The 27700-nt window shown below is 43.6% G+C and overlaps 1 protein-coding gene across 1 annotated transcript; it reads left to right on the forward strand.

Annotated features, from left to right (window-relative positions):
* The first annotated feature begins 1602 nt into the window (after positions 1–1602).
* Positions 1603–26093, forward strand: LOC113652135 (legumain-like). The gene is made up of 11 exons (XM_047817825.1): positions 1603–1783; positions 1985–2082; positions 2624–2705; positions 2809–2894; positions 13569–13644; positions 17514–17576; positions 19299–19362; positions 19446–19564; positions 19653–19766; positions 20004–20093; positions 25016–26093. The coding sequence occupies exons 1-11, from the start codon at positions 1712–1714 to the stop codon at positions 25052–25054; spliced, it is 903 nt and encodes a 300-aa protein (XP_047673781.1). The 5' UTR covers positions 1603–1711; the 3' UTR covers positions 25055–26093.
* The last annotated feature ends 1607 nt before the right edge of the window (positions 26094–27700 follow it).

A 27700-nucleotide genomic window follows, 5' to 3' on the forward strand; every position in this document is an offset into this window, starting at 1 on the left:
GGTCTATAGTGTCGAATGCAGCACTAAGGTCAAGTAGAACTAATAAGGACATACAGTCTTGGTCCGAAGCTAAGAATAAGTCGTTTGTAACTTTAAGAAGTGCTGTTTCTGTGCTATGATGGGGCCTGAAACCTGACTGAAACTCCAGACATATTGTTCTCCTGTAAGAAGGAGCTCAGGTGAACAGACACAACGTTTTCTAGTATTTTAGACACAAACGGAAGGTGTGAAATAGGTCTGTAATTTGATATTTCATTAGGATCTAAATTAGGTTTCTTAATGAGGGGCCTAATAACTGCCAACTTGAAATATTTAGGGACGTAACCTAAAGATAATGAGGAGTTAATAATATTAAGAAGAGGCTCACCAGCTTTATGTAACACTTCTTTCAGTAATTTAGTTGTAATGGGGTCTAGTGAGCAAGTTGTTGGTGTAGCTGTAGTAATATGTTTATCTAACTCTTCCTGTCCTGTACTTGTAAAGCACTGTAGTTGTGTGTCTAGAGCCTTAAGTGAGACTGGGTCACTAGTTGCTCTCATATGTTGAGTTTCACCTATTTTATTCCTGATACTTTCAATTTTATCAATGAAGAATCTCATAAAATCCTCACTATTGAACTGTGATGGAATAGTGTGTTCAGATTTCTTGTTTTTTGCCACTGTGCTAAATAAAAACCTAGGATTGTTCTGGTTATTTTCTATGAGTTTGCTCAGGTGCAAACTAACATGTATAAAGAATAAATAACCTAACAATAACCTAACATGTATAAAGAATAAATTAATTAATAATTTACATGGTACTTAATAATAAATGACGTGTGTGCCATTTATGCTCCTCTTTAACATTAATGACTGAGGCCTATCTTTGTCTAATGAGTTTATTTGCACTGAAATTTGGGGAATTCCTTTTGGGGAAGTTAAGCGTTCAGATACACATCTTTGTCACAAAGTGTTTATTCAAAAGATGTGTGTGTTATTGTGTGTGTACTTGCTTTCATTTTCTATATGAGTATTATTCTAGTCACTATTTTTAACTTCAGGTTTAACTGAAAAACGTTGTTTCTTTTATGATCCAGGACATAAAAAAGAAAGAGAAAGTTTCCTGATTATAAATACCCCAGCCCACACACACACACACACACACACACACACACTGAACTGCAGGTGCAGGAGAGAAACAAGGTACGAATCAATACATTTCTACTTTGATGTATTTTTTAAGGAATGTGTATAATTTTTTATATATTAGCAGATTATAAATGAAACAACCACTTTTTATAATGAGTAATTTTGTAAGTAATAAGACAGTGTGTGACACAGTACAATACTGAATAATGGTGTGATAAAGTTACTGATACTGTGGAGGAAATACAACTATAATTATTAAGGAAACGAAACTAAGACAAAAATAACTTATTTTTAATAATCAGATTCTTAAGCAGCGATCAGCAGATCGGAAATATTGTGTTTACAGATTTACAGTATTTATCTTCTGTGTGTGAGTGTGTATATCTCTCTCTCTCTCTCTCTCTCTCTCTCTCTCTCTCTCTCTCTCTCTCTCACACACACACACACACACACACACACACACACAGAGACACACACACACACACACACACACACACACAGAGACACACACACACACACACACACACACACACACACACACACACACACACACACCATTTCATTTCCAGTACTTTGTAGTCGATATGGGAGTTCTCAGTAAACACTGGGTTCTCCTGGCAGCGGGTTCTTCAGGTTGGAAAGACTACGGTGATCAGGTGAGAATATTAAAATCAGAAGCTTTTTTACAGGGTTTTTGTAAATAGGTTGCTTACAAAGAAAAATAAATACTCTAAGATATTTTGCAAAAATATAATACCTAATACATTAAATTACATTTTCTCACTTTTGGAATATTATTATTTAAAATAATTCAGTTTTTTGAAACTACATAACTACATTTACTGTTTCTGTTGCAGGCCAATGTGTGTCACGCTTACCAAGTCATGCACCGGAATGGGATTCCAGATGAACAGATTGTAGTGATGATGTATGATGACATCGCTGATCATGAAAAGTGAGTTTTACAGATTTACAAAAGTAGAAATAAACTATTGAAAATGAGTGAAAATTTTCACATAAACTACAGGGTCATTCTGTTGCGTCATTGACAAGATTGTGTTGTTATTTACAGTCATGGGAAAAATAAAGCACGTTAAATTCTATTATTTTTATTCAAAGTATCAGAGCATAAATAACATTTGTGTGGACTTCACCAACTTCTATATGTTGTGACCCAAAAAGTAAACCAACATTCGGACTCCAGGTCGTGAGAACCACACAACTGCTATTTTGGCCCTGATACGTACAAATATCGCAGGTCAGCATGCACATATTCACACATTCATTCAACCACAGGGGCAATTTATATAATCCAGTCCATCAAATGGCATGATTTTATGGCACAAAGAAGTCTAAGAACTTCCACATAGTCAGTACCTTATGGAGCTGTATGTAGGGCTGTGAGTGTCAGAGCTATTCACTGTATCACTGTGTCACCAGTTACATAATGATATGATGAATAAATATTCATAATAAAGTATGATATTTTTCTGCAGTAACCCTGATAAGGGTAAAATCATTAATGTACCAAAAGGACCAAATGTTTACACTGGGGTTCCAAAGGACTACACTGGAGAGGTAATGTATTCTATACACACAAACATTAAATACTCACATTATACTTTATTGTTTTTCCTTTTTTGTGATTCGGAATCTTTTTTTTTAAATGGTCCATTATCAGGATGTTACAGCTGAAAACTTTCTTGCTGTACTGTGTGGAGATTCATCTGCTGTAAAGAAAACAGGAGCAAAAAAAGTAATACAAAGGTATTATGTCCATTAGGTCAATTTCAATATTTATATTGTTCAAGTTTTTATTAAAAAAAAATATATGAGACTAACATAAATTTTCAAAGTCAAAAATAGTTATTTTTATTATTAGGTCTCAAGGACCTCATATGGGCAACCACAACATCTCAGTGTGTGGCTGCCATGACTTCCAACTGGAATAAATAACCTAGTCATCTAATCAAATCAAATCCAATTTTATTTCAGATACACATACATACAGGGTACGACATGCAGTGAAATGCTTTTTGCAACTGTCCGGTATATATGCATAAAAAAAAAGGAATTCAGTTTAGGATAAAAAGAAACCAAAACCAAAAAGAGATAGATAAATAAAAAAATATTAACTATATAAAAAACTATATAAAATATGAAAATATAAGTGGAAAAATATTGTATATACATATACATAAATATACATATACATATTGTCACAATTAGAGCACCTGCCTCCCCTCCCGAGCACCAAAACAGAGAAGCGTATTATGAGAGTACCAGTCGCTTACGGACTGCAGTTCCCATAATCCCCGCACCGGGACTAATTACGCCACCAGCTGTTGCCTATTTCCCACGCTATATAAAGCGAACTTGAACTTGACCCGAGTGCGAAGTCTCGATTTGCTGTTGCTATCAGTCTGAGCGTTTTCCTGTGTATTTCTAGTTCCGGTTTTGCTACTCTGTTTCTGTATTTTGTTTTTTTGATTGTTTGCCGCCTGCCCTGACCTTCTGCCTGTATTTCCAACCATGATTTCTGCCTTCGCTACATTGTTGGGTTTGTCGAACTTGACCTTGCCTGTTGTTTACGAGTCTGACGTTGCCACTATAATGAAGCGTCATAAGGCTGATGATCCATTTGCAGCTTTTATTGTACAGACTCGTAAACAACAGGCAAGGTCAAGGTCAGCAAACACAACAATGTAGCACATTAAGTGTGTATGGCTTTTAAAGATTTTCCTTAAAGTGTCCAGGTGCAATATGGTGTGCAGTGCAAGTCCAGAGTTAAAGTGACAATGACAGTCCAGAGGTAACGTATCAGTGCAAAAAAAGGTGTGCATAAAAACAGTGAAGATGGGGAGAGAGGTCCAGTACTAGATCCTGGGTGTTTCCTGGTTTAGACTCCTCATTCACTCTGTGTTTGCTTTCAAGGAGCGGAAGCGTTTCCCTGAATGCAACAAAGAAAAGAGTCCATTGTTGGGATGGCTGAGATACTTTACAATCTTCCTGGCTCTGGTCCTGCACCACATGCTGTAGATGTCCTGCAGGTCAGGGAGCTCAGTGTGGATGGTACGTTCAGCTGATTGCGCCACACTCTGGAGGGCTCGGCTGTCTGTATGGTGCTGTTCCCGAACTAGGAAGCTACCCGTCAGGACGCTCTCAATGGTGCAGGTGTAGAAAGTCTTTAGCACCTGAGAGGGTAGTTTGAAGTCCCCTAAGCATCTCAGGTGATACAGACTCTGCTGGGCCTTCTTCACCAGGGTGTTGATGTGACAGGACCAATACGGGTCCTGTGTGATGTGAACACCTATGTACCGGAAACTGTCCACTCTCTCCACTGGGTCACGTTGATGTTTAGCGGTTGGTATGACCACTCCTGCTTCATGCTGAAGTCCACTATCAACCCCTTAATCTTGCTGATATTCAGAAGAAGGTTATTCTCCTGGCACCATCCCTCCAGGTTTTTGTCTCCTGTAGGTAGGCCATCTCGTCGTTGTTTTTAGATCAGGCCCACCACAACAGTGTCGTCAGCAAACTTGATGATGGTAGTGGAGTTGGAAGTGGCCACACAGTCATACGTGTACAGTGAGTACAGCAGGGGGCTCAGAACACAACCCTGGGGAGCTCAAATGCTAAGGGTGAGGGTGAATGAGGTGTGTTTACCCACCCGTACAGCTTGTGGTCTGTCTGTCAGGAAGTTGGAGATCCATTGACACAGGACCCAGGACCTCCAACTTAGAGGTGAGTGTGAAGGGAATTATGGTGTTATATGCTGAACTGTAGTCCACAAACAATTATTCACTTTTCTGAAGTCCAGGTGGCTCATCGTGGTGTGGAGAAGATGAGCAATGGCGTCTTCAGTAGAGTGGTTCTGGTGGTATGCGAACTGTAGTGGATCTAGTGTGTCTGGTAGTGATGCAGTGATGAAGTCTCTGACAAGTCTCTCGAAGCACTTCATTACTACTGAGGTCAGAGCTACATGGCGGAAGTCTTTGAGGCAGGCAGGCTAGGGTTTATTTGGGACAGGAACAATGGTGGACTGTTTGAAGCATGAGGGGACAACAGACTGTTCCTATGATGCCGTCTGGTCCTGCTGCTTTCCTGGTGTTCACTCTCCTGAATGCCCGCCTCACGTCATGCTCCGAGATGGTGAATGTGTTTACCTCTCCAGCTCCTTCAGTGTACATGCTGTTTGTGCTGCTAGCACCGCTAGCATGGTTAACTGCAGCCTCAAAGCGAGCATAAAAGGTGTTTAGCTCGTCTGCCAGAGAAGCATCTGCATTCCCCATTCTAAAAGCAGGTGTTCTATAGTCCGTAATGTTCCTTAGTCCCTGCCACAGGCTCCTAGAGCCTCCATGTTGGAACTGTGACTCTAGCTCCCTCCCGTAGTGCCGCTTTGCTTCCTTCACCACTCTGTGCACACTATAAGATGCAGCCTTGTACTCGTCCATGTCCCCAGTGGCGAGCCCCGTGTTGTAGGCAGTGGAGCAGAATCTCAAAGCATCACGGATGCTCTTATCCACCCACGGCTTCTGGTTAAGAAATGTTCTGATGGTGGTTTTCTGCACCATATCATCCGCTCGTTTCCCAATGAATCCCACATCCCTTCCGTAAACATGTTGACGTCATCAGAGCTGTGCCTGAACATGTCCCAGTCTGCGTCATCTAGAGCGTCCTGCAGAGCGGCCACTGATTGGTCAGTCCAGTGCGCGACCTTCCTCTGACCTGGAGCTTCCTGTTTCAGCCTTTGTTTGTAAACAGGCATGAGGAAGATGGCGGCATGGCCGATTTCCCAAACAGTGGACGTAATTGTGCCTTGTAGCTGTTCTTAGAGGGTGTGTAGCAGTGGTCCAGTGTCCTTTCAACCCTTGGTGGGGCAGGTGATGTGCTGCTGTAAGTTTGGTAGTGCGTGTTTGAGGTTGGCACTATTAAAATCTCTCACCACAATGAGCACAGCATCCTGATGCTGTGTTTGGTGTAGAGTTAGTGTCTCTTGTAAGTCCCATACTGCTGTGTCCATGCCTGCTTGAGGTTGAAAAAAACAGCACTGACTATGACCGAGCTGAATTCCAGAGGTAGATAGAAGGGCCGACATTTGATGGACAGTAGTTCCAGATTTGGTGTGCAGGGGCGTGACAGAGGAACGAAGCTCGTGCTGTCGCACCAGTGGTTGCTCCCCTTGACTTCCCCGACTCCAGTGTCCTGTCCATGCGGTAAACTGAGAAAAACTCGGCCGGCTGGATGGCGTGGCCTGGTACCGCTGGGTTCAGCCATGTCTCGGTGAAGCAGAGAAGGTTGCAGTCCTGAATGTACCACTGGAACTTGACCCTTGCCCTGAGATCGTTGAGATGGTTTTCCAGAGACTGGACATTGGCTAACAGGATACTAGGTAAGGGAGCGTGGTGTGCGTAAATCACTCCCCTTAGCCTGTTCCTGACACCGGCTCGTTTCCCTCGCGGATGCCGGTGCAGGTAGTATCCTTTGTTCCCCCTCAGGATCTCGCTCTCACTTTAAAAACGGCGAATGGTGAGTGTGTTGTACACCAATAGATGTAAGAGTGGCTCTGTCATATCTAATGATGACCAGCTTCTATGAATAAAATGTCATCTATATAAATATATAACATAAACAAAAAAAGGCTAAGTGTAACCAGAGCAGTCGCGATGGCAGCCGACCTCACCGGCGCAATCTTGGTTTTATCTTGGTTCTAATAATGGAGTGCATGGATGCCCTTAAGGCACAGAGGAGCCAGGGCTCCATCTGTGGTGACAAAGATAGGGCAAAGAGGAGTACATAATACTGGTATGCTTTGCCCCATAAAGAATATCCTGGCTGGATGTGAAAATCTGCATTTTTTAGACCTATGGTCACAAACCAGTCGTTAGACCTGATTTGAGCAGCTTGAACCTGTATGTTTTCAGAGTACAGGTTAGAGCACACAAGTCTAGAAACGAACACAGCCCCATTGTTTTTGGGTATTAAGCAATTCAATTCAATTCAAATGTATTTGTATAGCACTTTTTACAATTGACATTGTCTCAAAGCAGCTTTACATAAACATAGGACAAAAGGTTAATATAAAGAATAACATAAAGATTAATATAATACACAATTCTAAATTAATATCAGATATATTTAAATATGTATGTATTTATCCCCAACGAGCAAGTCTGAGGTGACTCAGGTGACTGTGGGGAGAAAAAACTACCTTGAATGGTAAAGCAAGAAACCTTGAGAGGAACCAGACTCAAAGGGGAACCTCATCCTTATATGGGTGACACTGGAGGATGTGATTATAAATATACAGTCTGGTAAATGTTGTATTGATGAGGAGGTTGTTGTCCTCAAGGACCACATGGAGTTAAGTTTTTGTGACTTTTAAAACCATGTGGATGTGGTAGCTCAGTGGTTAAGGTGTTGGGCTACTGATCGGAAGGTCATGGGTTCGAACCCCAGGTCCACCAAGCTGCCACTACTGGGCCCCTGAGCAAGGCCCTTAACCCTCAGTTGCTCAGTTGTAAGTCACTCTGGATAAGGGTGTCTGCTAAATGCCGTAAATGTAAAATGTGAACACATTCTATGGCCCCTAGGAGAGGCCAAAGCTCCCGTTAGAGCAGGGGTGGGTAATTAATTTTTACAAGGGGCCATATGAGAAACCTGAACTATGTCAGAGGGCCACACCAATGATAACTTGAACTTAATTCTGCTTAACTTTCTTCCATTGTAAAATGCACTAAATTATATATTTTGAATAGCTGGTACTGATAATCGGAAGAATAAAATTATTCTGTAAATATTTATATTAGGCAATGTGAAATTGTGGTGTATAGGTCAAATAAGAAAATAAAAACAATTATTGAATCAGTGCAATTTATTTTTAACTTGTTAATCTACACAAACAATGAAAAACAATAAATAACTTAACAAGTTTATAGAAATACAGCAATACAACAAACAATAACTTGTAATGTTTTCCACCTCATTTTACCTCTTCAGTGAGAATAATCCAGTCTGTTCTGGGCTTGAACAAGGGCATTGGAATCTGGCTGAATGTCTGAGGTAACTATGTGAAGGACAGCTGAGGGGTGGTCATCAGTGATAGAGGATCTGTGTTTGGATTTGTTGAACTTCATCACAATCCGAGCGGGCGTGCTCGGATTGACTTTTCTTTTCTGCACCACATTCTTTTCATATTTAGAATGGCAATCGGGATGTTTGGATTCGAGGTTATAAATTAAACCTGACGTTTATAAACTCTTTGCAGATACACCCCTCTTGAAATTTCAGCATTGGATGTTTTGCAAATCGCTGTCGGTGGGTCTTTCTCCGAGATATTGAAAAAATTTCCAGATAACCGTTTGCTGGCTGCACTTTTTAATTGTGTCATTACAATTGTGTTTCGGCCGTATTGTTTCTGTGATTTAGGTATTTCAGCCGAAAATTTTCGGTGGCCGAATTTTCGGTGCATCCCTATAATTTATGATTGGCCTCACCCAGGCCGGACAGGAATGTACAAAGGGCCGGATGTGGCCAGGTAATTTGCCCAGGTCTGCGTTAGAGGAACAAGGCTTGTTCTGTGCTTGTGTGTGACAGACCTTAAAAGGGTTGGAGGACAAGAGGCAAATTCTGTACATTTTATGGTATCTGTCAAGTGTGTTGTCTAACTGTGTGCTTTCCCACACTTGAAGAAGATAGGTCTCACTATTTGAAGAATTAAACTGGATTCCACTCAATAATTAGGCATTGTGAATTTCTTTCATCCATTTATTTGTTATAGCATTAAGCTCTGTAAGTGAAAAACCGGCTGTCATTTCAGAGTTCTTTGGTGAGTACCCGCACTGTGAGTACACAGTGTTTGATATCAAGCTCATTTAATACTCATTTTTCATTAAGTCAGCGCTGCTTTTTGTCGTGGTGTCAATTCCCGGTGCATACCAATAGCAACAATGTGCTTCCTTATCCTGCCGAGGCATGCGCAACAGATTGCGGATTCGTTTTACCTGGTACTAATGAGGGAAGGCGGGGCGACGGGCGATTTGCCACAACAGTATCCATAACATGTCTCTTTTGTGGCACAGAAGACCAAGTCTGTAGCTTAGCAAAGCTCTGAACCTGCCTTAGGGTTGAGATCGCAGTCCGTGTCTTTTAAACCCATCAGACAAGTATGTGTGCAAAACCAACATGGTTTGCAGGGCAGTGTAAGTGAAAGCTGAGAGAGAGATTCTCTTGATTCAGTTTCCTCTATGTCTGAAGCTGGTGCAAGGCCTCAACTGAGGTAGATCCTTGAGCCATACGGCACAGGAACATGACTGGACATAGAGCCAAGCGAGAGTGGATTGAGCTTTAACTTGGACATTGTAAGATCCTTTTTAAACGACTTCTACACTGATTTGTCCTTTATTTCACACTGTTTGAGACAGATGTCCTGCTATAAATTGAAGCATCTCCTAAACTTTATATTTTAGAATCAGAATCAGAATCAAGCACGTTCGCCTCACACCACCAGGGTCGGGGTGCGATTCCCGCCTCCGCCTTGTGTGTCGCGGAGTTTGCATGTTCTCCCCGTGCCTCGGGGGTTTCCTCCGGGTACTCCGGTTTCCTCCCCCGGTCTAAAGACATGCATGGTAGGTTGATTGGCATCTCTGGAAGATTGTCCGTAGTGTGTGATTGCATGAGTGAATGAGAGAGTGTGTGCCCTGCGATGGGTTGGCACTCCGTCCAGGGTGTATCCTGCCTTGATGGCCGATGACGCCTGAGGCACAGGCTCCCCGTGACCCGAGGTAGTTTGGATAAGCAGTAGAAAGTGAGTGAGTGAGTGAGTGTTTTAAGTAAATAATGTAGGAATAGTGTTGTATGTTCCGTATATGTCAAGTGTTCATCAGATGGATTGCCTGAAGCAAGAAACTGTTCCTATGTCTGGTCCTTCTGGTGCTCTGGGCTCTGTAGTGTTGACCAGATGGCAACAGTTTGAAGTGTGAGTGTGCTGGATGTGAGGGTTCCAGAGTGATTGTCTTTGACGTTTTGCTCACTCTGGAGAAGTACAGGTCTTGGAGAGTGGGGAGAGTTGTGCCAATGGTTTGCGCAGCAGTCCGGACTACCCTCTGTAGTCTTCTGAGGTCACATTTGGTAGCTGAGCTGAACCAAACAGTTACTGAAGTGCAGAGGATGGATTCAATGATTGCAGTGTAGAACTGTTTCAGCAGATCCAGTGGGAGGTTGAGCTTCCTCAGCTGGCGAAAGAAGTACAATCTCTGCTGGGCCTTTTTCACAATGGAGTCAATGTGAATGTCCCACTTCAGGTCCTGGGAGATTGTGGTTCCCAGGAATCTGAATGACTCCACTGCTGTAACAATGCTGTAAATGATGGTGAGTGGGGGGAGAGCAGGGAGTATTCTCCTGAAGTCCACGATTATCTCCACTGTCTTGAGCGTGTTCAGCTCCAGGTTGTTAAGACTGCACCAGACAGCCAGCTGTTCAACCTCCAGTCTGTAAGCAGACTTGTCACCGTCCTGGATGAGGCCAATCAGTGTGGTGTCGTCTGCAAACTTCAGGAGCTTGACAGACGGGTCATTAGAGGTGCAGTCATTTATATACAGGGAGAAGAGCAGTGGGGAGAGGACACAACCCTGAGGAGCACCAGTGCTGATGGCGCAGATGTTGGATTTGAGTTTAGCTCAAATCCACTAGCTGCTGCCTGTCTGTCAGAAAACTGGTGATTCACTGACAGACAGAGGAGGTCATGGAGAGCTGGGTTAATTTGGGCTGGAGGAGTGATGGGATGATGGTGTTAAAGGCAGAGCTGAAGTCCACAAACAGGATCCTCACATAAGTCCCTGGTCTGTCCAGATGCTGCAGAACATAATGTAGTCCCATATTGACTGCATCATTCACAGAACCTGTTTGCTCTGAAGGCAAACTGCAGAAGGTCCAGTAAGGGACCAGTAATGTCCTACAGATAAGCCAAAACCAGTCTTTCAAATGATTTCATGACCACAGACGTTAGGGCCACAGGTCTGTAGTCATTAAGTCCGGTAATTTTGGGTTTCTTTGGACTTCACAGAGCTCCAGTGATCTGTTGAAGATCTGTGTGAAGATGGGGGCCAATTGATCAGCACAGGTTTTCAGACAGGCTGGTGAAACGCTGTCTGGGCCTGGTGCCTTTCTTCTCTTGATCTTCCTGAAGACCTGATGCCTTTCTTCTCTTGATCTTCCTGAAGACCTGACACACATCATCTTCACTGAACTGTATTAAAGGTGTGACTGATTCGGGGGTTACAGGAGGTGAGAATTGGGCTTTTGCAAACCTGCAATAGAACTCATTCAGGTCGTTTGCCAGTTGTTGATTCACCACAGTGCAGGGGGAAGGTGTTGTGTAGTTGGTGATGGCTTTCAGACTTTTCCACACTGAAGCTGAGTCATTAGAGGAAAACTGAGTCCGTAGCTTTTCAGAATAATTCCTCTTTGCCACTCTGATTTCCTTTTCCAGTGTGTATTTGGCCTGTTTGTACAAGACTCTATCCCCATTTCTGTGAGCATCCACTTTTAGCCTGACGGAGCTGGCTGAGTTTTGCAGTGAACCATGGCTTGTCATTGATGTAGGTTAAGTGAGTCCTGATGAGAATACACAAATCCTCACAAAAACTGATATATGATGTTACAGTCTCCGTGAGCTTGTCCAAGTCAGTGGCAGCAGCTTCAAAAACAGTCAGTTAGAGAGAAACAGGCTTGTAAATCCTGCTCCGCTTCCTCAGTCCATCTTTTTACAGTCCTTAATACAGGGTTACTGATTTCAGTTTCTTCCTGTAGGTCGGTATCAGATGAACTAAACAGTGATCAGAGAGTCGTAGAGCCCGTGGGACAGAGTGATATGCATCCATTATTACAGTGTAACAGTGATCCAGTGTGTTACTGTCTCTGGTGGGACATGTAACACGCTGTCTGTATTTAGGCAATTAACGTGAAATAATCACTTTATTAAAGTACCCAAGAATTATTAGTACAGAGTCTGGGTGTTGTTGCTCACTCTCTATGATCATATCAGCGAGTGTCTGTAGTGCCAAGCTCACGTGCATTTGCGGAGGAATGTAAACACTCACCAGAATGAACGAGGAAAACTCCCTTGTCGAATCTACGAATAGAACGGTTTGCAGTTAATGAAGAGTGTTTCAAGATCGGTACAGCACATCTTCTTTAACACAGTTACATCAGAAAAGCACCTTTCATTAATGTAAAAACACGTCACATCGGCACACAATTTCCCCGTTGATTCTGCGTTGCGGTCCACTCTAAAGAGCTGAAAGCCTGGCAGACTTAACGCGCTGTCTAGGATGGCATTGTTCAGCCAGGTTTCTGTGAAGCAGAGAGCAGCAGAGTTCAAAAAATCCTTATTTTTCCGGTTGAGCAGAAGTAGTTCATCCGTTTTGTTGGGTAGAGAGTGGAGATTCGCCAGATGGATGCTAGGCAGCGGTGTTCTTAAACTGTGATGTCTAAGCTTCACTACAATATGCAGCAAAATGTCAGAATGCTCAAAAAATGGTAAAAGATCTTGTGGTGTGTACTGCCGAATGTTCAGCAGTTCATACCTGGTGAAACTGATTGGATTTCCTTGACACAGAACAGGAAAAACTAACAAAAACAAAACAAACACTGAGGAGCTAAGCATTGAGGCTGCCATCCACAGCGCCATCTTGATCAACTTTACTTTTATATTGGCTTTCTCGTAATATTCCTGTAAAGAATGCCCCAAGGCAAAGAGTCTCTGATCCATTTGTGGACTTTTACATGACACAAGGAAACAATACTTCCTGAAAAAATTACATTTACATTTACAGCATTTGGCAGACGCCCTTATCCAGAGCGACGTACATAAGTGCTTAAATCTCTAACATTGAATACATTAATGCTGGTTCACTAGGTTACATACTTAAGATACCATGAGTTTAAAACATTTGTTCAAAGTTACAATGAAAAAGTGTCAAAGTTTTTTTTTTTTTTTTTTTTTTTTAAATGCAAAAGATAAGGAAAGAAGTGCTAGTTGAAGTGTTTCCTGAATAAGTAGGTCTTCAACCGCCGCTTGAAAATAGCCAGTGATTCAGCTGTCCGGACCTCTAGGGGAAGTTCATTCCACCACCTTGGTGCCAGAACAGAGAAGAGTCTTGTAGTATACTTGCCTCTTACCCTGAGAGATGGTGGAACCAGTCGAGCAGTGCTGGTAGATCGGAGGTTGCGGGGTGCAGTGCGAGGAATGATGAGGGCTTTGAGGTAAGAGGGAGCTGGTCCATTTTTGGCTTTGTAGGCCAGCATCAGTGTTTTGAATCTGATGCGTGCAGCTACCAGAAACCAGTGAAGGGATCGCAGCAGCGGGGTGGTATGCGAGAACTTTGGCAGGTTGCAAACAAGCCGGGCAGCTGCTTAAATGTCGTAACAAATCTTTTTCAGTGGCAGAAATGATACTGTGTTCATCTACCTATCAGCCCATGGAGGTCAGGGTTCCTTTAGCTTTCCAAATTCCAAAGTAAGTTCAGTAAATTATCTCTTTCTCCACTGTATTTAGAATTGAGTGCATGTACAGTAAGAATTAAGTTCTGGGTCAGATAAAGAAGTTGGACAGTGCTCAAAGACAGAACAGCCAGGAGTGAGCTTATTAGCCTCTATGAATAGAAATGACTTGATTCTCCTGAGAAGGATATTAATGTGGAGGAGGAGGATGGGGTTTGGCAGTCTAAGGTCCAGGAAGATCAGAAGTCCATCCATCCATTTCCATCCATTTTCTACCGCTTATCTGGGGCCGTGTCGCAGGGGCAGCAGTCTAAGCAGGGACACCCAGACTTCCCTCTCCCCAGACACTTCCTCCAGCTCTTCCGGGGGAATACCGAGGCGTTCCCAGGCCAGCCGAAAGACATAGTCCCTCCAGCGTGTCCTAGGTCTTCCCCGGGGCCTCCTCCCGGTTGGACATGCCCGGAACACCTCCCCAGGGAGGCATCCAGGAGGCATCCGAAACAGATGCCCGAGCCACCTCAGCTGACCCCTCTCGATGTGGAGGAGCAGCGGCTCTACTCTGAGCTCCTCCCGAGTAACTGAGCTCTTCACCCTATCTCTAAGGGAGCGCCCAGCCACCCTGCGGAGGAAACTCATTTTGGCCGCCTGTATCGGGATCTTGTCCTTTCGGTCATGACGCAAAGCTCATGACCAAAGGTGAGGGTAGGAATGTAGATTGACTGGTAAATAGAGAGCTTTGCCTTAGGGCTCAGCTCTTTCTTCACCACAACAGATTGGTATATCGACCGCATCACTGCAGAAGATACACCAATCCGCCTATCGATCTCCCGCTCCATCCTTCCCTCACTCGTGAACAGGACCCCAAGATACTTAAACTCATCCACTTGAGGCAGGAGCTCTCCACCAACCTGAAGGGGACAAGCCACCCTTTTCCAGCTGAGAACCATGGCCTCGGACTTGGAGGTGCTGATTCTCATCCCCGTTGCTTCACACTCGGCTCCAAACCGTCCCAGTGCACGATGAAGGTCCTGATTTGAAGAAGCCAACAGGACAACATCATCTGCAAAAAGCAGAGACGAAATACTGTGGTCCCCAAACCGGACTCCCTCTGGCCCCAGACTGCACCTAGAAATTCTGTCCATATAAATAATGAACAGGACCGGTGACAAAGGGCAGCCCTGTCGGAGTCCAACATGCACTGGGAACAAGTCTGACTTACTGCCGGCAATGCGAACCAAACTCCTGCTCCGGTCATATAGGGACCGGACAGCCCTTAACAGAGGGCCCCAGACCCCATACTCCCAGAGCACCCCCCACAGGTCACCACGAGGGACACAGTTGAATGCCTTCTCCAGATCCACAAAGCACATGTGGACTGGTTGGGCAAACTCCCATGAACCCTCCAGCAACCTGGTGAGGGTATAGAGATGGTCCAGTGTTCCACGACCAGGATGAAACCCGCATTGTTCCTCCTGGATCCGAGGCTCGACTATCGGCCGAATTCTCCTCTCCAGTACCCTGGCATAGACTTTTCCGGGGAGGCTGAGGAGTGTGATCCCCCTGTAGTTGGAACACACCCTCCGGTCCCCCTTCTTAAACAGAGGGACCACCACCCCAGTCTGCCAGTCCAGAGGCACTGTCCCCATCCGCCACGCGATGTTGCAGAGGTGTTTCAACCAAGACAGCCCCACAACATCCAGAGACTTAAGGTACTCAGGGCGGATCTCATCCACCCCCGGTGCCTTGCCACCAAGGAGCTTCTCAACTACCTCAGTGACCTCAGCCTGGGGGATCGACGAGTCCACAACCGAGTCCTCCGCCTCTGCTTCCTCAGTGGAAGACATGTTGGTGGGGTTGAGGAGATCCTCGAAGTACTCCTTCCACCGTCCGAGGATGTCACCAGTCGAAGTCAGCAGATTCCCACTCCCACTGTAAACAGTGTGCGCAGGGCACTGCTTCCCCCTCCTGAGACGCCGGACAGTTTGCCAGAATTTCTTCGAGGCCAACCGATAGTCCTTCTCCATGGCCTCACCGAACTCCTCCCAGACCCGAGTTTTTGCCTCTGCAACCACCCAGGCTGAAGCTCGCTTGGCCCTCCGGTTCCTATCAGCTGCCTCCGGAGTCCCCGAGCCAACCAGGCTCGATAGGACTCCTTCTTCAGCTTGACGGCATCCCTTACTTCTGGGGTCCACCACCGGGTTTGGGGATTGCCGCCACGACAGGCACCGGATACCTTACGGCCACAGCTCCGTGCGGCTGCGTCGACAATGGAGGTGGAGAACATGGTCCACTCAGACTCAATGTCTCCAACCTCCCTCGGGATCTGGTTGAAGCTCTGCCGGAGGTGAGAGTTGAAGATCTTTCTGACAGGAGACTCTGCCAAACGTTCCCAGCGGACCCTCACAGTACATTTGGGTCTGCTAAGTCTGTCCAACTTCCTCCCCTGCCATCGGACCCAACTCACCACCAGGTGGTGATCAGTTGACAGCTCCGCCCCTCTCTTTACCCGAGTGTCCAAGACATACGGCCGGAGGTCAGATGAAACAACCACAAAGTTGATCATTGACTTCCGACCTAGGGTGTCCTGGTGCCACGTGTACTGATGGACACCCTTATGCTTGAACATGGTGTTCGTTATGGACAAACTGTGACTAGCACAGAAGTCCAATAACAGAACACCACTCGGGTTCAGGTCGGGGGGGGCGTTCCTCCCAATCACGCCCCTCCAGATGTCACTGTCGCTGCCCACGTGAGCATTGAAGTCCCCCAGTACAACGACGGAGTCCCCGGTCGGAGCACTTTCTAGCACCCCTCCCAGAGACGCCAAGAAGGTCGGGTACTCTACACTGCCATTTGGCCCATAAGCACAAATAAGAGTGAGGGACCTCTCCCCGACCCGGAGGTGCTGGGAAACGACCCTCTCGTTCACTGGGGTAAACTCCAACACATGGCTGCTGAGCTGGGGGGCTATGAGCAAGCCCACACCGGCCCGCCGCCTCTCACCGCGGGCAACTCCAGAGTAGTAGAGAGTCCAGCCTCTCTCGAGGAGTTGGGTTCCAGAGCCTAAGCTGTGTGTGGAGGTGAGCCCAACTATCTCTAGTCGGTATCTCTCAACCTCCCGCACCAGCTCAGGCTCTTTCCCCCCCCAGCGAAGTGACATTCCATGTCCCTAGAGTCAGATTCCGTGTCCGGAGATTGGGTGGCCGAGGCTCCCGTCTTCGACTGCCACCCAATCCACATTGCACCAGCCCCTTACGGTTCCTCCTGTATGTGGTGGGCCCACAGGAGATCGGCCCCACGTCACTCCTTCGGGCTGAGCCCGGCCGGGCTCCGTGGGGTAAGACCCGACCACCAGGCGCTCGCATGCGAGCGACGTCACGGACCTTGCTTTAATTTTCTTCATAAGAGGTTTTTTAACCGCTCTTTGTCTGGCCTGTCACCTAGGACCTGTTTGCCTTGGGAGACCCTACCAGGGGCAGAAAGCCCCAGACAACATAACTCCTAGGATCATTCAGGCACGCAAACCCCTCCACCACAATAAGGTGGCGGTTCAAGGAGGGGAAGATCAGAAGTTTAAATGTTATTTTAGTTTAAATGTGGTGATCTAGCTGCAAATTAAAAATATTGACTGTATTCATGATAAATCTGATCATCTTGTTGTCATGAAGAACATTCGGGTGATTTTAATTATCTAATGGGAAGAAAATTGACGTATGTCACCAAATCTGCTCATGGCTCTCAGTTAGATAAACATCTGAGCACTGACATTACTTTACCTTCTAATTATATACAGAATGAAAGAACTGGACACAAGAAGTCTCTAGATACTAATACTATATAATACTGAGATCAGGATTAGTAACAATCAGATGTTTTCTGTTACAGCTTTATGCAAAAGACCTCATTAAAACAGTGACCGCAATGTCAAAGACAGGCAAATTTTCAAAGGTATGTATTTTAAAGTCAGATATTTTCTATACTTTAAATTTCTTTTATTTTCTTGATTCCATTCCATATCTCTTTTTTCTATTATAATGTATATCACAGTCATCCAGATGAATTCTGGATTGTGATCGGTTCATTTTCTATACCAGCAGCTCTGACAGTAGTGCTGCTGTAAATCACAGTTTCATATTAATGTGCTCATCCTAATACACTGTTGTTTCAATAATGTCACATAATAAAAGGTGTTCTATTTGCAACTCTGGACAATGTACTGTCAGTGATGCAGAGATAAAACAGACCCAAATGCAGGATATAATAAAAATAACAGGTTTTAATAACTAAAAACATGAAAAAAGACACAGACTAGGACACACAACATGAGACAACACACAAGACGAGGATTCCGCATTGCCATAGGCTAAATACATGTGACAATCAACACATAAGGAACAGGTGTGCAGAAGCGGGCAGGAAAAGACAAGGGCAGGGCAGACACAAACAAACAAAAGCACGTAGCCAAAGTCCGGGCTGAGTCCTGACAGTACCTCCCTCGAGGTGCGGCTCCCACCAATCTGTCTTAATGACAGTCCCGAACGAGGTCCAAGTGGGGGAGCGAGGCACACGGTGAGGCAGGTGGGGGGAACAAGGCTCACGGCAAGGCAGGTGGGGGATCAAGGCACATGGCAAGGCAGGTGGGGGAGCAAGGCACACGGCGAGGCAGGTGGGGGGAGCAAGGCACACGGCGGCACAGCCAGAGAGGGCCGAGCGACATCCACAGCTGAGCAGAAGGGCCGAGCACAACCACAACATGCCATGGCCAGACCCACCTCTCGGAAACCAGATAAAAAGATCCTCTACCACGGAGCAAAATAAATAAAAAAAAAATCAATGGGGCAAAACACGGGCCTGCAACACCCCCGCAGACAGGAAGAAAAAACAAAACAAAACTCAGGCTGGTGACATGGACCGCAAACAGAAAGTGAGGCCGTGCCCCTCACGGAGAACCAGTAGCGGAGCTGCGTCCCTCACGGGAAAAATGCAGACCGATGCCACCAAAACCACAAAAATCCAGGGCAGAAAAACATTCCGGGAAAAAAAAATGCTCCCACAGAGCCGGTCCAGGCTGACACTAATCCTGAAGGGTCTTGGTGTGGCGGAATCCTTCTGTCAGAGACGCGGGGATAAAACAGACCCAAATGCAGGATAGCATATGAACAACACACAAGACTAGGATTCCGCAGGACAGTTACATACATGTAACAATCAACACATAAGGAACAGGTGTGCAGAGGCAGGCAGGAAGAGACAAGGGTGGGGGAGACACAAACAAACAAAAGCATGTGGCCAAAGTCCGGGCTGAGTTCTGACATGTACAGAATGTGCCGGTTTTTAACAATCGGGTACAGAATGTTACCAGGGTGACATGAGGTTAAAGACATTCTTCACCTTACGGAAACGTGCTACAGTCAAAACCACTAAGATCGCTGATTTTGATCTATTCTGATTTTGATCTATGCTGATTTTGATCTATTCTCTTCACTTGTATCTGTGTGATTTAAATATTACACATATATTATTTACATACTGCCTCATGATTGGCTGATTAGATAATTACCTGAATGTGTAGGTGTACACGTGTCCCTGATCAAGTGTGTGGTGACTGGAAAGTCTCATGTTTGTGAGCTCACAATCAGAATTTGTTTAAATCCTGGTCCATGTTTGTAGATGGTGATTTATATAGAAGCGTGTCATTCTGGATCAATGGTGGAGAAGCTGAAGGACAACAATGGTTAGTACAATTTATTAAATTGAAAATTAATAATTATTTTGAATATTCTCATACGTCTAAAAGTCCTTTATCTTTTCTTTCAGTGTATGCAGTTTCTTCATGCAGTCCTGATGGACTCAGCTATGCTTGCTACTATGATCAAAGATTAAAGACTTGTCTTTCTTCTTGTTTCACTGCTCACTGGCTACAACACACAGAGACAGTTAGTGTTATATAGATGAATACACGTATGGAAATATATGAACATATATGGAAATGTTTATTTCAGCTTTTTTCTCTTAATTCTAAAGGTAAAACTCAACACAACCTCATTTGGAGATCAGTTTTCTTACCTGAAGAAAAGGGTCAGTGAGTCTAAGAGTCAAAAGGGAGATACACAGACACCATGTAACTACGGTGACATGGTAAGTTAAATATAAATAATAAAATATTGTATTTTTAAGTCATATCGCTATGGATGATAGTCAATTATTGAAAAAAGAGAAGCATTAGATAAAAAATAATCCATGATCGATCGTATAAAACTTGTATAAAAAAGCTTTGTGTGTTATCAACAAAAATGATTCAACATCAATGTTTAAATGCTTACAGTATTTCATTTTATTTAGTCGAATGTTAATGTCTATTTTTCTATTATTTAGAACATACGCAATTTAATGTTGAGTGAATTTCTTGGTGAATCACGCAACTCATCCCTGACCCTGGAAAGACAATATAATGATCTTATACGAGTGAGTAAACCACTTCCACTTCTACTGAACTGCAGTTTATTTAAGTTCTTCATTCTGAATAGAAATATGAAGGAAACATGAACATAATAAACTGTGTGATGGTTTTACAGTGAAATATTCAGTTCAGTTTTATTTGTATAGAACTGCAACATTGAACACTGAAAGATTTTACAGAAATGTTGAAATATTTTTTAAATATATAAATGAATACTGTGTGATGAAGCAGAGTAAAGTCACCAGTCTGAAGTTGATGATATTGACTGGAGACTCCTTCAACACATCAACACTTTTCCCTTAAAGAAAATCTTTACTATCAACAATTACACACTTTTATAATCAAACTCATAAATCATGCTAAGCCCCACCCACAAAAAGGGTACAGATCAGGGTCAGTTATCCACATTAATAACACATTAATTATTTAATTCATTGATTACTGTATTTTATTCTATTATAATATTACTAGTCAGGGTCAAAATTGGTCTTCGGTGGTGGCTGACCGTGACTAGTACCCACATGATCCACAAGAGTTTCATAGTTTTGAAAGATAAAATCCTTTTTTGATAGACCTGATAATTATTTTAGTATAATCATATCAATTAAATAGTAGCATTAAAAAAAAAAGTGTAATTTTTGACCATATAAAATGTAATAAAATTAGCAGCTAGCTAGCAACAGCTTGCTTTGTGCTTTGATCTAGTTTCATCTCACTCCAGTCCAACTTTAAACTAAATGATTTTTATAGGTAATTTACTACACATTGTCATAGGCCAATACATACTCTGGGTTATTAAGGCTACATTTTACTAAACACTCTTACGCTAAATGGGGTAAACACACTTACTTTCTCATTTCACATGTGTATGTTCTTCTAAGAAGTAATGATTTGTTATACACCGATTCAGACACTGACGCAGACCGATTGCTTGTATGTTTGCTTGTATGCTTGTATTATAATGCATTATGTATAATGTATTATAATGAATCGGCTCAAAGGAGTCATTAGGTCGCGAATCGGACTTTAGCTGGCGTGTTGTGTGGGAATCCTGGCTGTTAGTAATGATGGGAAGTTCGGTTATTTTCCGCAAACCGGTTCTTTCGGACAGTTCGATTTAATGAACCCGTTCAAAAATCCAGTTCACCAGTTCTTTTACGTCCTGACGTAATGATGTCATTCAGACCAAAAAGAGACAATTCCTGGTATGCAGACATAGATGTAGGAAACATGTCTGTTAAGTTTAAGTTAGACACAGGAGCTGAAACGAATGTACTACCGCAGGCGGTGTACAAAACTCTGAGGAGAAAAGTCAAATGTGAAAAACGAATAAACCTGCGACTGAAACCGACAAATACAGTGTTGGTGGCATATGGTGGAGTTAAACTGAAACCAGAAGGAACAATCTCACTGGAGTGCTCCAATGCTCAAACCAAATCCAACCAGCTGTATGTGTCAAACCACTCAGACACAGCTATCCTAGGCAAGGATGCATGTGAAGCAATAGGTCTAATAAAAAGTATGGACATTGATACGCTCGCAGTCAAGTACCCGACTACAAAAGACGAGCTGCTAAAGCAACATGCAAGTGTCTTTGAAGGACTTGGTGAGTTCTCAGGAGAACATCACATCCACATTGATCCTACAGTCACTCCTGTCATACATGGCTGCAGGAAAGTACCACTGGCAGTTATGGATGGTGATTGAGCCAACAACATGGGACAATAGTCTTCTGATTACCGAAAAGAAAGACAAGAAGAAGCTGAGGGTTTGCCTAGACCCTACTGACTTAAATAAGGCCAAATTGAGACAGCATTACTCAATTCCCACAGCAGATGAGGTGTTGTGCAATCTTGCTGGTAAGAAAATCTTCACAGTGCTGGATGTAAAGCTCGACAAGGAGTCGTTACTATTGTGCACTTTTAACACACCATGGGGACGCTATAGGTTTAAGCGCCTACCATTTGGGATTAAGTCAGCGAGTGAAGTTTTTCAGCAGCGCAACTGTGAGACATTTGGGGACATCACGGGTGTTCATATAATTGCTGATGACATGATTATTGCTGCATCCACAGAAAATGAACATGACGAAATTCTGCAAAAAGTGATGACTAGAGCAAAGGAAGCTAATGTCAAATTCAACAAGGAGAAGATCCAATACAAGGTAAACAGTGTCAAATACATGGGTCATGTTGTGACATCAGAGGATGTCAAAGTGGACAATGCAAAAGTGCATCCCCCACAGACATACCTGCACTGCAACGCATGCTTGGGATGGTCAAGTATCTCGCACAATACATACCCAGAGAAGCAACAGCCACAGTGCCACTGAGACAACTGCTGAGAAAGGACAGTGTATGGCAATGGCATCATGAACATGAGGAAGCTGTAAAGAACCTAAAAAATGCTCTTGTAAAAGCCCTGGTTCTTAAATTCTTTGACCCAAAGAAAGCTGTCGTGATACAAGCAGATGCATCCAAGGATGGTTTAGGCGCATGTCTAATGCAAGAGGGACATCCTATCGCCTATGCATCCAGAGCTCTAACTGACACAGAGAAAAACTATGCACAGATAGAGAAGGAGCTTCCGGGTATCGTGTTTTCAGTGAAACGTTTTCATCAGTATGCCTATGGAGTCAAGGTTAATGTGCAGTCGCATCACAAACCTTTGGAAACAATCTTGAGCAACAGAGACAGGATGATATATTTGACGGAAAAGTGATCTATGCCCTTGAGCCAACAGAGGCCCTGAGCCAGAGACTCTGATCCAGTTAAAGCATGAGACACAAAAGGACGTCATATTACAAATATTGCTGGACATTCACAAGCACGGTTGGCCACATCACGGAAAACTAGTTGACAAAAACGTGATACAATACTGGCCTATTAGGCACTTGGTGTCAGTAAGAGAAGGAATAATGTTTGCAGGAGACAGAATTATTCTACCGAGTAAAATGAGGTCAGACATGTTACAGAGGCTACATGCGGCACACCAAGGTATGCAACGCACCAAAGCTCTAGCCAGAGTACACTGGTATTGGCCAGGTATGACAAGAGACATTGAAAAAATGGTGGAGTCATGTACAACTTGCCAGCAGTTCCAGCCTCGCCATCAGAGGGAGCCGATGATCTCTCATGAAATCCCAGAGCTTCCTTGGCTGAAAGTAGGAGCTGACATATTTGAAATCGATGGTCACTCATTTCTTCTGGTTGTGGATTATTTTTCCAAATACCCGGAAGTACTAAACATCAGAGACAAGATTACACACACAGTTGTTAACAAGATCAAATCAGTATTTGCCAGAATGGGTATACCTAAAGAGATCGTATGCGACCATATGCCTTTTGCAAGCCAAGAAATGAGAAAGTTCGCCACAGCATGGGGAATTAAGCTCACTCACTCCAGCCCAGGCCATGTGCAGTCAAATGGCCTGGCTGAGAGAACTGTGAAGACTGTTAAGCATCTGTTAAAGAAGGCCAAACAAACCAACACTGACCCATTTCTAGCACTTCTAACTCTCAGGAACACACCTGTCACAGGTATGGGTTATTCTCCAGCACAACTGCTTATGGGCAGGGTCCTGAGAAGCACTTTACCCAGCTCAAGCACAGTGCTCCAGCCTGCAGTGCCAACTAATGCACATTCTACTCTTCAGGACCTCCAAAGAAGACAGCGTGCTTATTACGACAGAGGCACAAAGAAACTTCCGTTGCTGCCGTCAGGTGGGGCTGTTCACATGCAAACTGAACGAGGATGGCTTCCTGCTGTTGTCATGGCGACGCATGCTGAACCGCGTTCCTACGACATAGTGACATCTTCAGGACAACAGTACAGACGCAACAGGAGACACCTGAGGAAGACACCTAGTGACATTCAGGTGTACACTGAACCGGACAGTCTTGAGGATGAGATAGACAGCACCCCGGACGCTTCTACCAGTGCTGATGAGACAGTGTGTGTGCAATCTTCTTCTCCTCCACAGATACGTCAAACCAGAAGTGGCCGAGTTATTAGGCCACCGGTGAGATTCAGAGACTATATGTTAAGCCAATGAGTGCATACAATACTGGGCGTATGTTGTTTTTATAAAAAAAAAGAAAAAAAGAGTTAATGGTAGATATGTAATGGTATGTTCATTTCAGCTTAAGTTTAATGTATCCCAGATTGATACACATTGAAATATTATTGCAGCCAAGTTACATTTTACAACTTATACATCTTCCCTGCTAAATATACACTTTTGTTTTCTTATTATAAGAAAGGAGGATGTAGTATATTGTACAGCGCACATATACTAATGTTAAATAGTGCCCGCTTAGAGGCGGATGGATTTTCTGGGGGTGGTGTGTTCTTGTTCTGTGTGTTTGACTGATGAAGGTTGTGGCCGGCCTGTTTCCTTCCTCTCGCCTCGATGCATGTCATACGCATATAATTACAACCGAAAATACTACAAGTACTACTACTACTACTAACAATAATAATAATAATGTATGACAGACAGAAACAAGAAGATAAAAGCCACCACATTTTACAATACATGGTTATGCTATTTGTGGAAGGGTTTGTGTGTGTGTGTGTGTGTGTGTGTGTGTGTGTGTGTGTGTGTGTGTGTGTGTGTGTGTGTGTGTGTGTGAGAGAGAGAGAGAGAGAGAGAGAGAGAGAGAGAGAGAGAGATTCTATAAACTATAGACTCTAGTCTAAACTCTAGACTGTTTTGTGTGAAAATCCCAGAGCAAGATAAGCAGTTTCTGTAATAAATAAACATACAACCATGCCACAGCTATCAGACTTCAGAGATCAGACCTTTTGATCAGTCTGATGTTTGATGTGAACATTAACTGAAGCTCTTGATCTGAATCTGTAAGAGTTTATACACTGAGCTGCTCTTCTCCTTTCCTCTCCTCTCTCCACACTTCTCTATGCTCAGGAGATTCAGGAGCAGCCTGCAGGATGTGTTGTGGCCTGAAACAGTGTCTTCCTCCTGTATCATGACCAGAGGACGAGACCAGCACAAAGACGCACTCATTCATCCTCAATGGCAGCTTTTGTGTCCACAGCAGCAGGGAAACATCTTGAAGCTGGCGGTGATGTGTGCTGCATGCCGACCTGCTGGAACTTTTCACACAGAGACGAGAAAAGCACATGCTGTGCGGCTCGGTGGAGTCTCCTGTCTCTTACCTGAACACAGTCTCTGTGTAAACTAACAGTCGAATTACAAACTGAACAAATCTGAACCTGAACGTTGGGAAAATTTTCATCAGAATATTAGAGTTTCTTTTTCTTGATCTGGTTGTAGAAGAGAAATAAATCTGGTACTTCAATACAGGACAGTTCATGTTTAGGCAGGATAGTTCACACACACACAAACACACACAGACACACACAAACACGCGCACACGTGTGCGCACACACACACACACACGTGTGCACACACATACACACACACACGCATAAACACAAACACAAATGCGCACAAACACACATCTTGTGATGTCTCCATTTAATAAAACCAATGCTCCTATCCTTCTCCTACTGGGTCTCAGGGAACCTGGAGTCTCTCAGACTGAGGGCACAGGACAGGGTTCACCCTGGACAGGATTTCAGTCTATCACACACAAACACTTTTAGTTTCATTGCGCCATTCTGTATAAACTACTCTTTGATAGTTCTATAATTTGTTTGTGTTTTACTGGTTTATTTGTTTATTAGAACCTATTTTTTTAAAGAAAATAAGTAATTCAGCAATCATGCTTATTCTTTAATAGAGTCTGACTTATTTCTACACCAGATAAAAATAATGTGGGCTCAAAGTTCCTGGGTTTAATGACTACAATTAAGGTACAAGAACTTTGATGTTACGCTTCAGTTTAAAAGCTTAAAGAACCAGATCTTAAATTATTGCACTTCTAATAATCAGCATTTATTTACAAATGGCTTCAAACATAAATTATTTAATCATATATTATAGATGTTATTTTATAATAAAAAAGATATTTTTATCTGTTTATCTACATCATTAACATTCTGTCGTTAGCTCCTGTGCAGCTCTGAGGTGTAAATAAACACCAACACAGGGATGTGTGTTATGTGGATGTGGAGCAAAGCTAACTGACTGTGGATGGTGTCAGTTTATTAAACCCCCGGGGATCAGTTCAGACGTCTTTATAAACCCACAAATCCACTGAATAACCCACTGAAGTACACTAAATTACTTCCCCATGACTAATTAAACCACAGATCAGAGCTCCAACACTCCACCGTCTGAGCTCTATGCAGTAACTGCTGAGCGAGCACGACCATTTATCTCCCGTTTGTTTGTTTATTTATTTATTTATTTATTTATTTATTTAAGGGTTAAACCCACAGCTGCAGTGATGGAGACAGGACACAGCTTCCTATTGTTCCTGCACGGAAAGGAAAACAATCCAGGCAGCACTGTGTGTGTGTGTGTGTGTGTGTGTGTGTGTGTGTGTGTGTGTGTGTGTGTGTGTGTGTGTGTGACCCTGGAGATGTGTGTTTGCCTTGGACCAGCTTCTATCTTTAAACCAACAATACCAATGTATTGAATGCTTCAAGTTTTGCATTTAACTCAGTAAAACTTTTCGTAGCTACCTGGGCAGTGTCTGGTGTTTTGATTTGATAGAGTTCAGTAAAAAGTTATCTGAGAAATGAACCAGACTGCCTCTCGTGAGATTTTTTGATTTCATACATCAGAGTAAAGTTGGCAACAAGGATAAAGTTTAAATTATGGCGCTTGGAAACTAATGAGAGTTTGTCCCGAAAGCATAGTTTTGGTCGATTTATATTGACCGGCTGGAGCAGTTCTTCGTGGCAAACGACATAAGCCAGGAGAAACAGGTTGTGACCCTGGTGAGTGTGATGGGAGCAACAACCTACGGTTTACTGAGGAACTTGGTACAACCAGAAAAGCCAAAAGATAAGTCATTCAAAGACATTGTGGACATTTGAAAGAGCCATTTCGAGCCAAAGCCTTCGCTGACTGCAGAAAGATTTCATTTTAATCATTGCAACCAAGGAGCTGATGAATCTGTGATGGAATACGCAGAGGAGCTGAAACAATGTGCTGTGAGCTGTGAGTTCGGTGCAACGTTGGACGAGGCATTGCGTGACCGTTTTGTAAGTGGAATCTGCAACGAAGCCTCCCAGTCAGCAAATTTCCTTTGGTCCAGATTTGGGCCAGATAAACAGCTGAGCTGTGGCCCAGATTAGTTTGTGTTTGTGGGCCCAGATATGGCCACATCTCCATATCTGGGCCCAAAACTGAACCAAAGCAGTGCCATAAGTTTACCATGCATGAGCCAAATGTAATTTATGTGGCCCAAATATGGCACACCACTTCTTTGCCAAAACTCAACCAAAGCAGTGCCATAAGTCCACCAAGCATGAGCCAAATGTAATTTTATGTGGCCCAAATATGGCACACCTCTTCTTTGAAAGAACTGAACCAAAGGAGTGCCATAACTCCACCAAACATGAGACAAATAATACAATTTAATGTGGCCCAAATATGAGCCTTATATGCAATTTTAGTATGGTTGAGTTCTGTTAAAATCTATTGGCCCATATGTGCCACACATGCAGCTGACAGTAT

This window comes from Tachysurus fulvidraco, chromosome 8, assembly GCF_022655615.1.
Source record: "Tachysurus fulvidraco isolate hzauxx_2018 chromosome 8, HZAU_PFXX_2.0, whole genome shotgun sequence".
Taxonomy (NCBI): Eukaryota; Metazoa; Chordata; class Actinopteri; order Siluriformes; family Bagridae; genus Tachysurus; species Tachysurus fulvidraco.

What these genes read in the sequence shown, in the direction of transcription:
- LOC113652135 (XM_047817825.1), top strand. Translation starts at nt 1,712, where the DNA reads ATGGGAGTTCTCAGTAAACACTGGGTTCTCCTGGCAGCGGGTTCTTCA. An exon ending in GACATCGCTGATCATGAAAA is followed by an intron (nt 2,083 to 2,623) that starts GTGAGTTTTACA and finishes ATTTTTCTGCAG; the next exon opens with TAACCCTGATAAGGGTAAAA. An exon ending in AATATAATGATCTTATACGA is followed by an intron (nt 20,094 to 25,015) that starts GTGAGTAAACCA and finishes CTCTATGCTCAG; the next exon opens with GAGATTCAGGAGCAGCCTGC.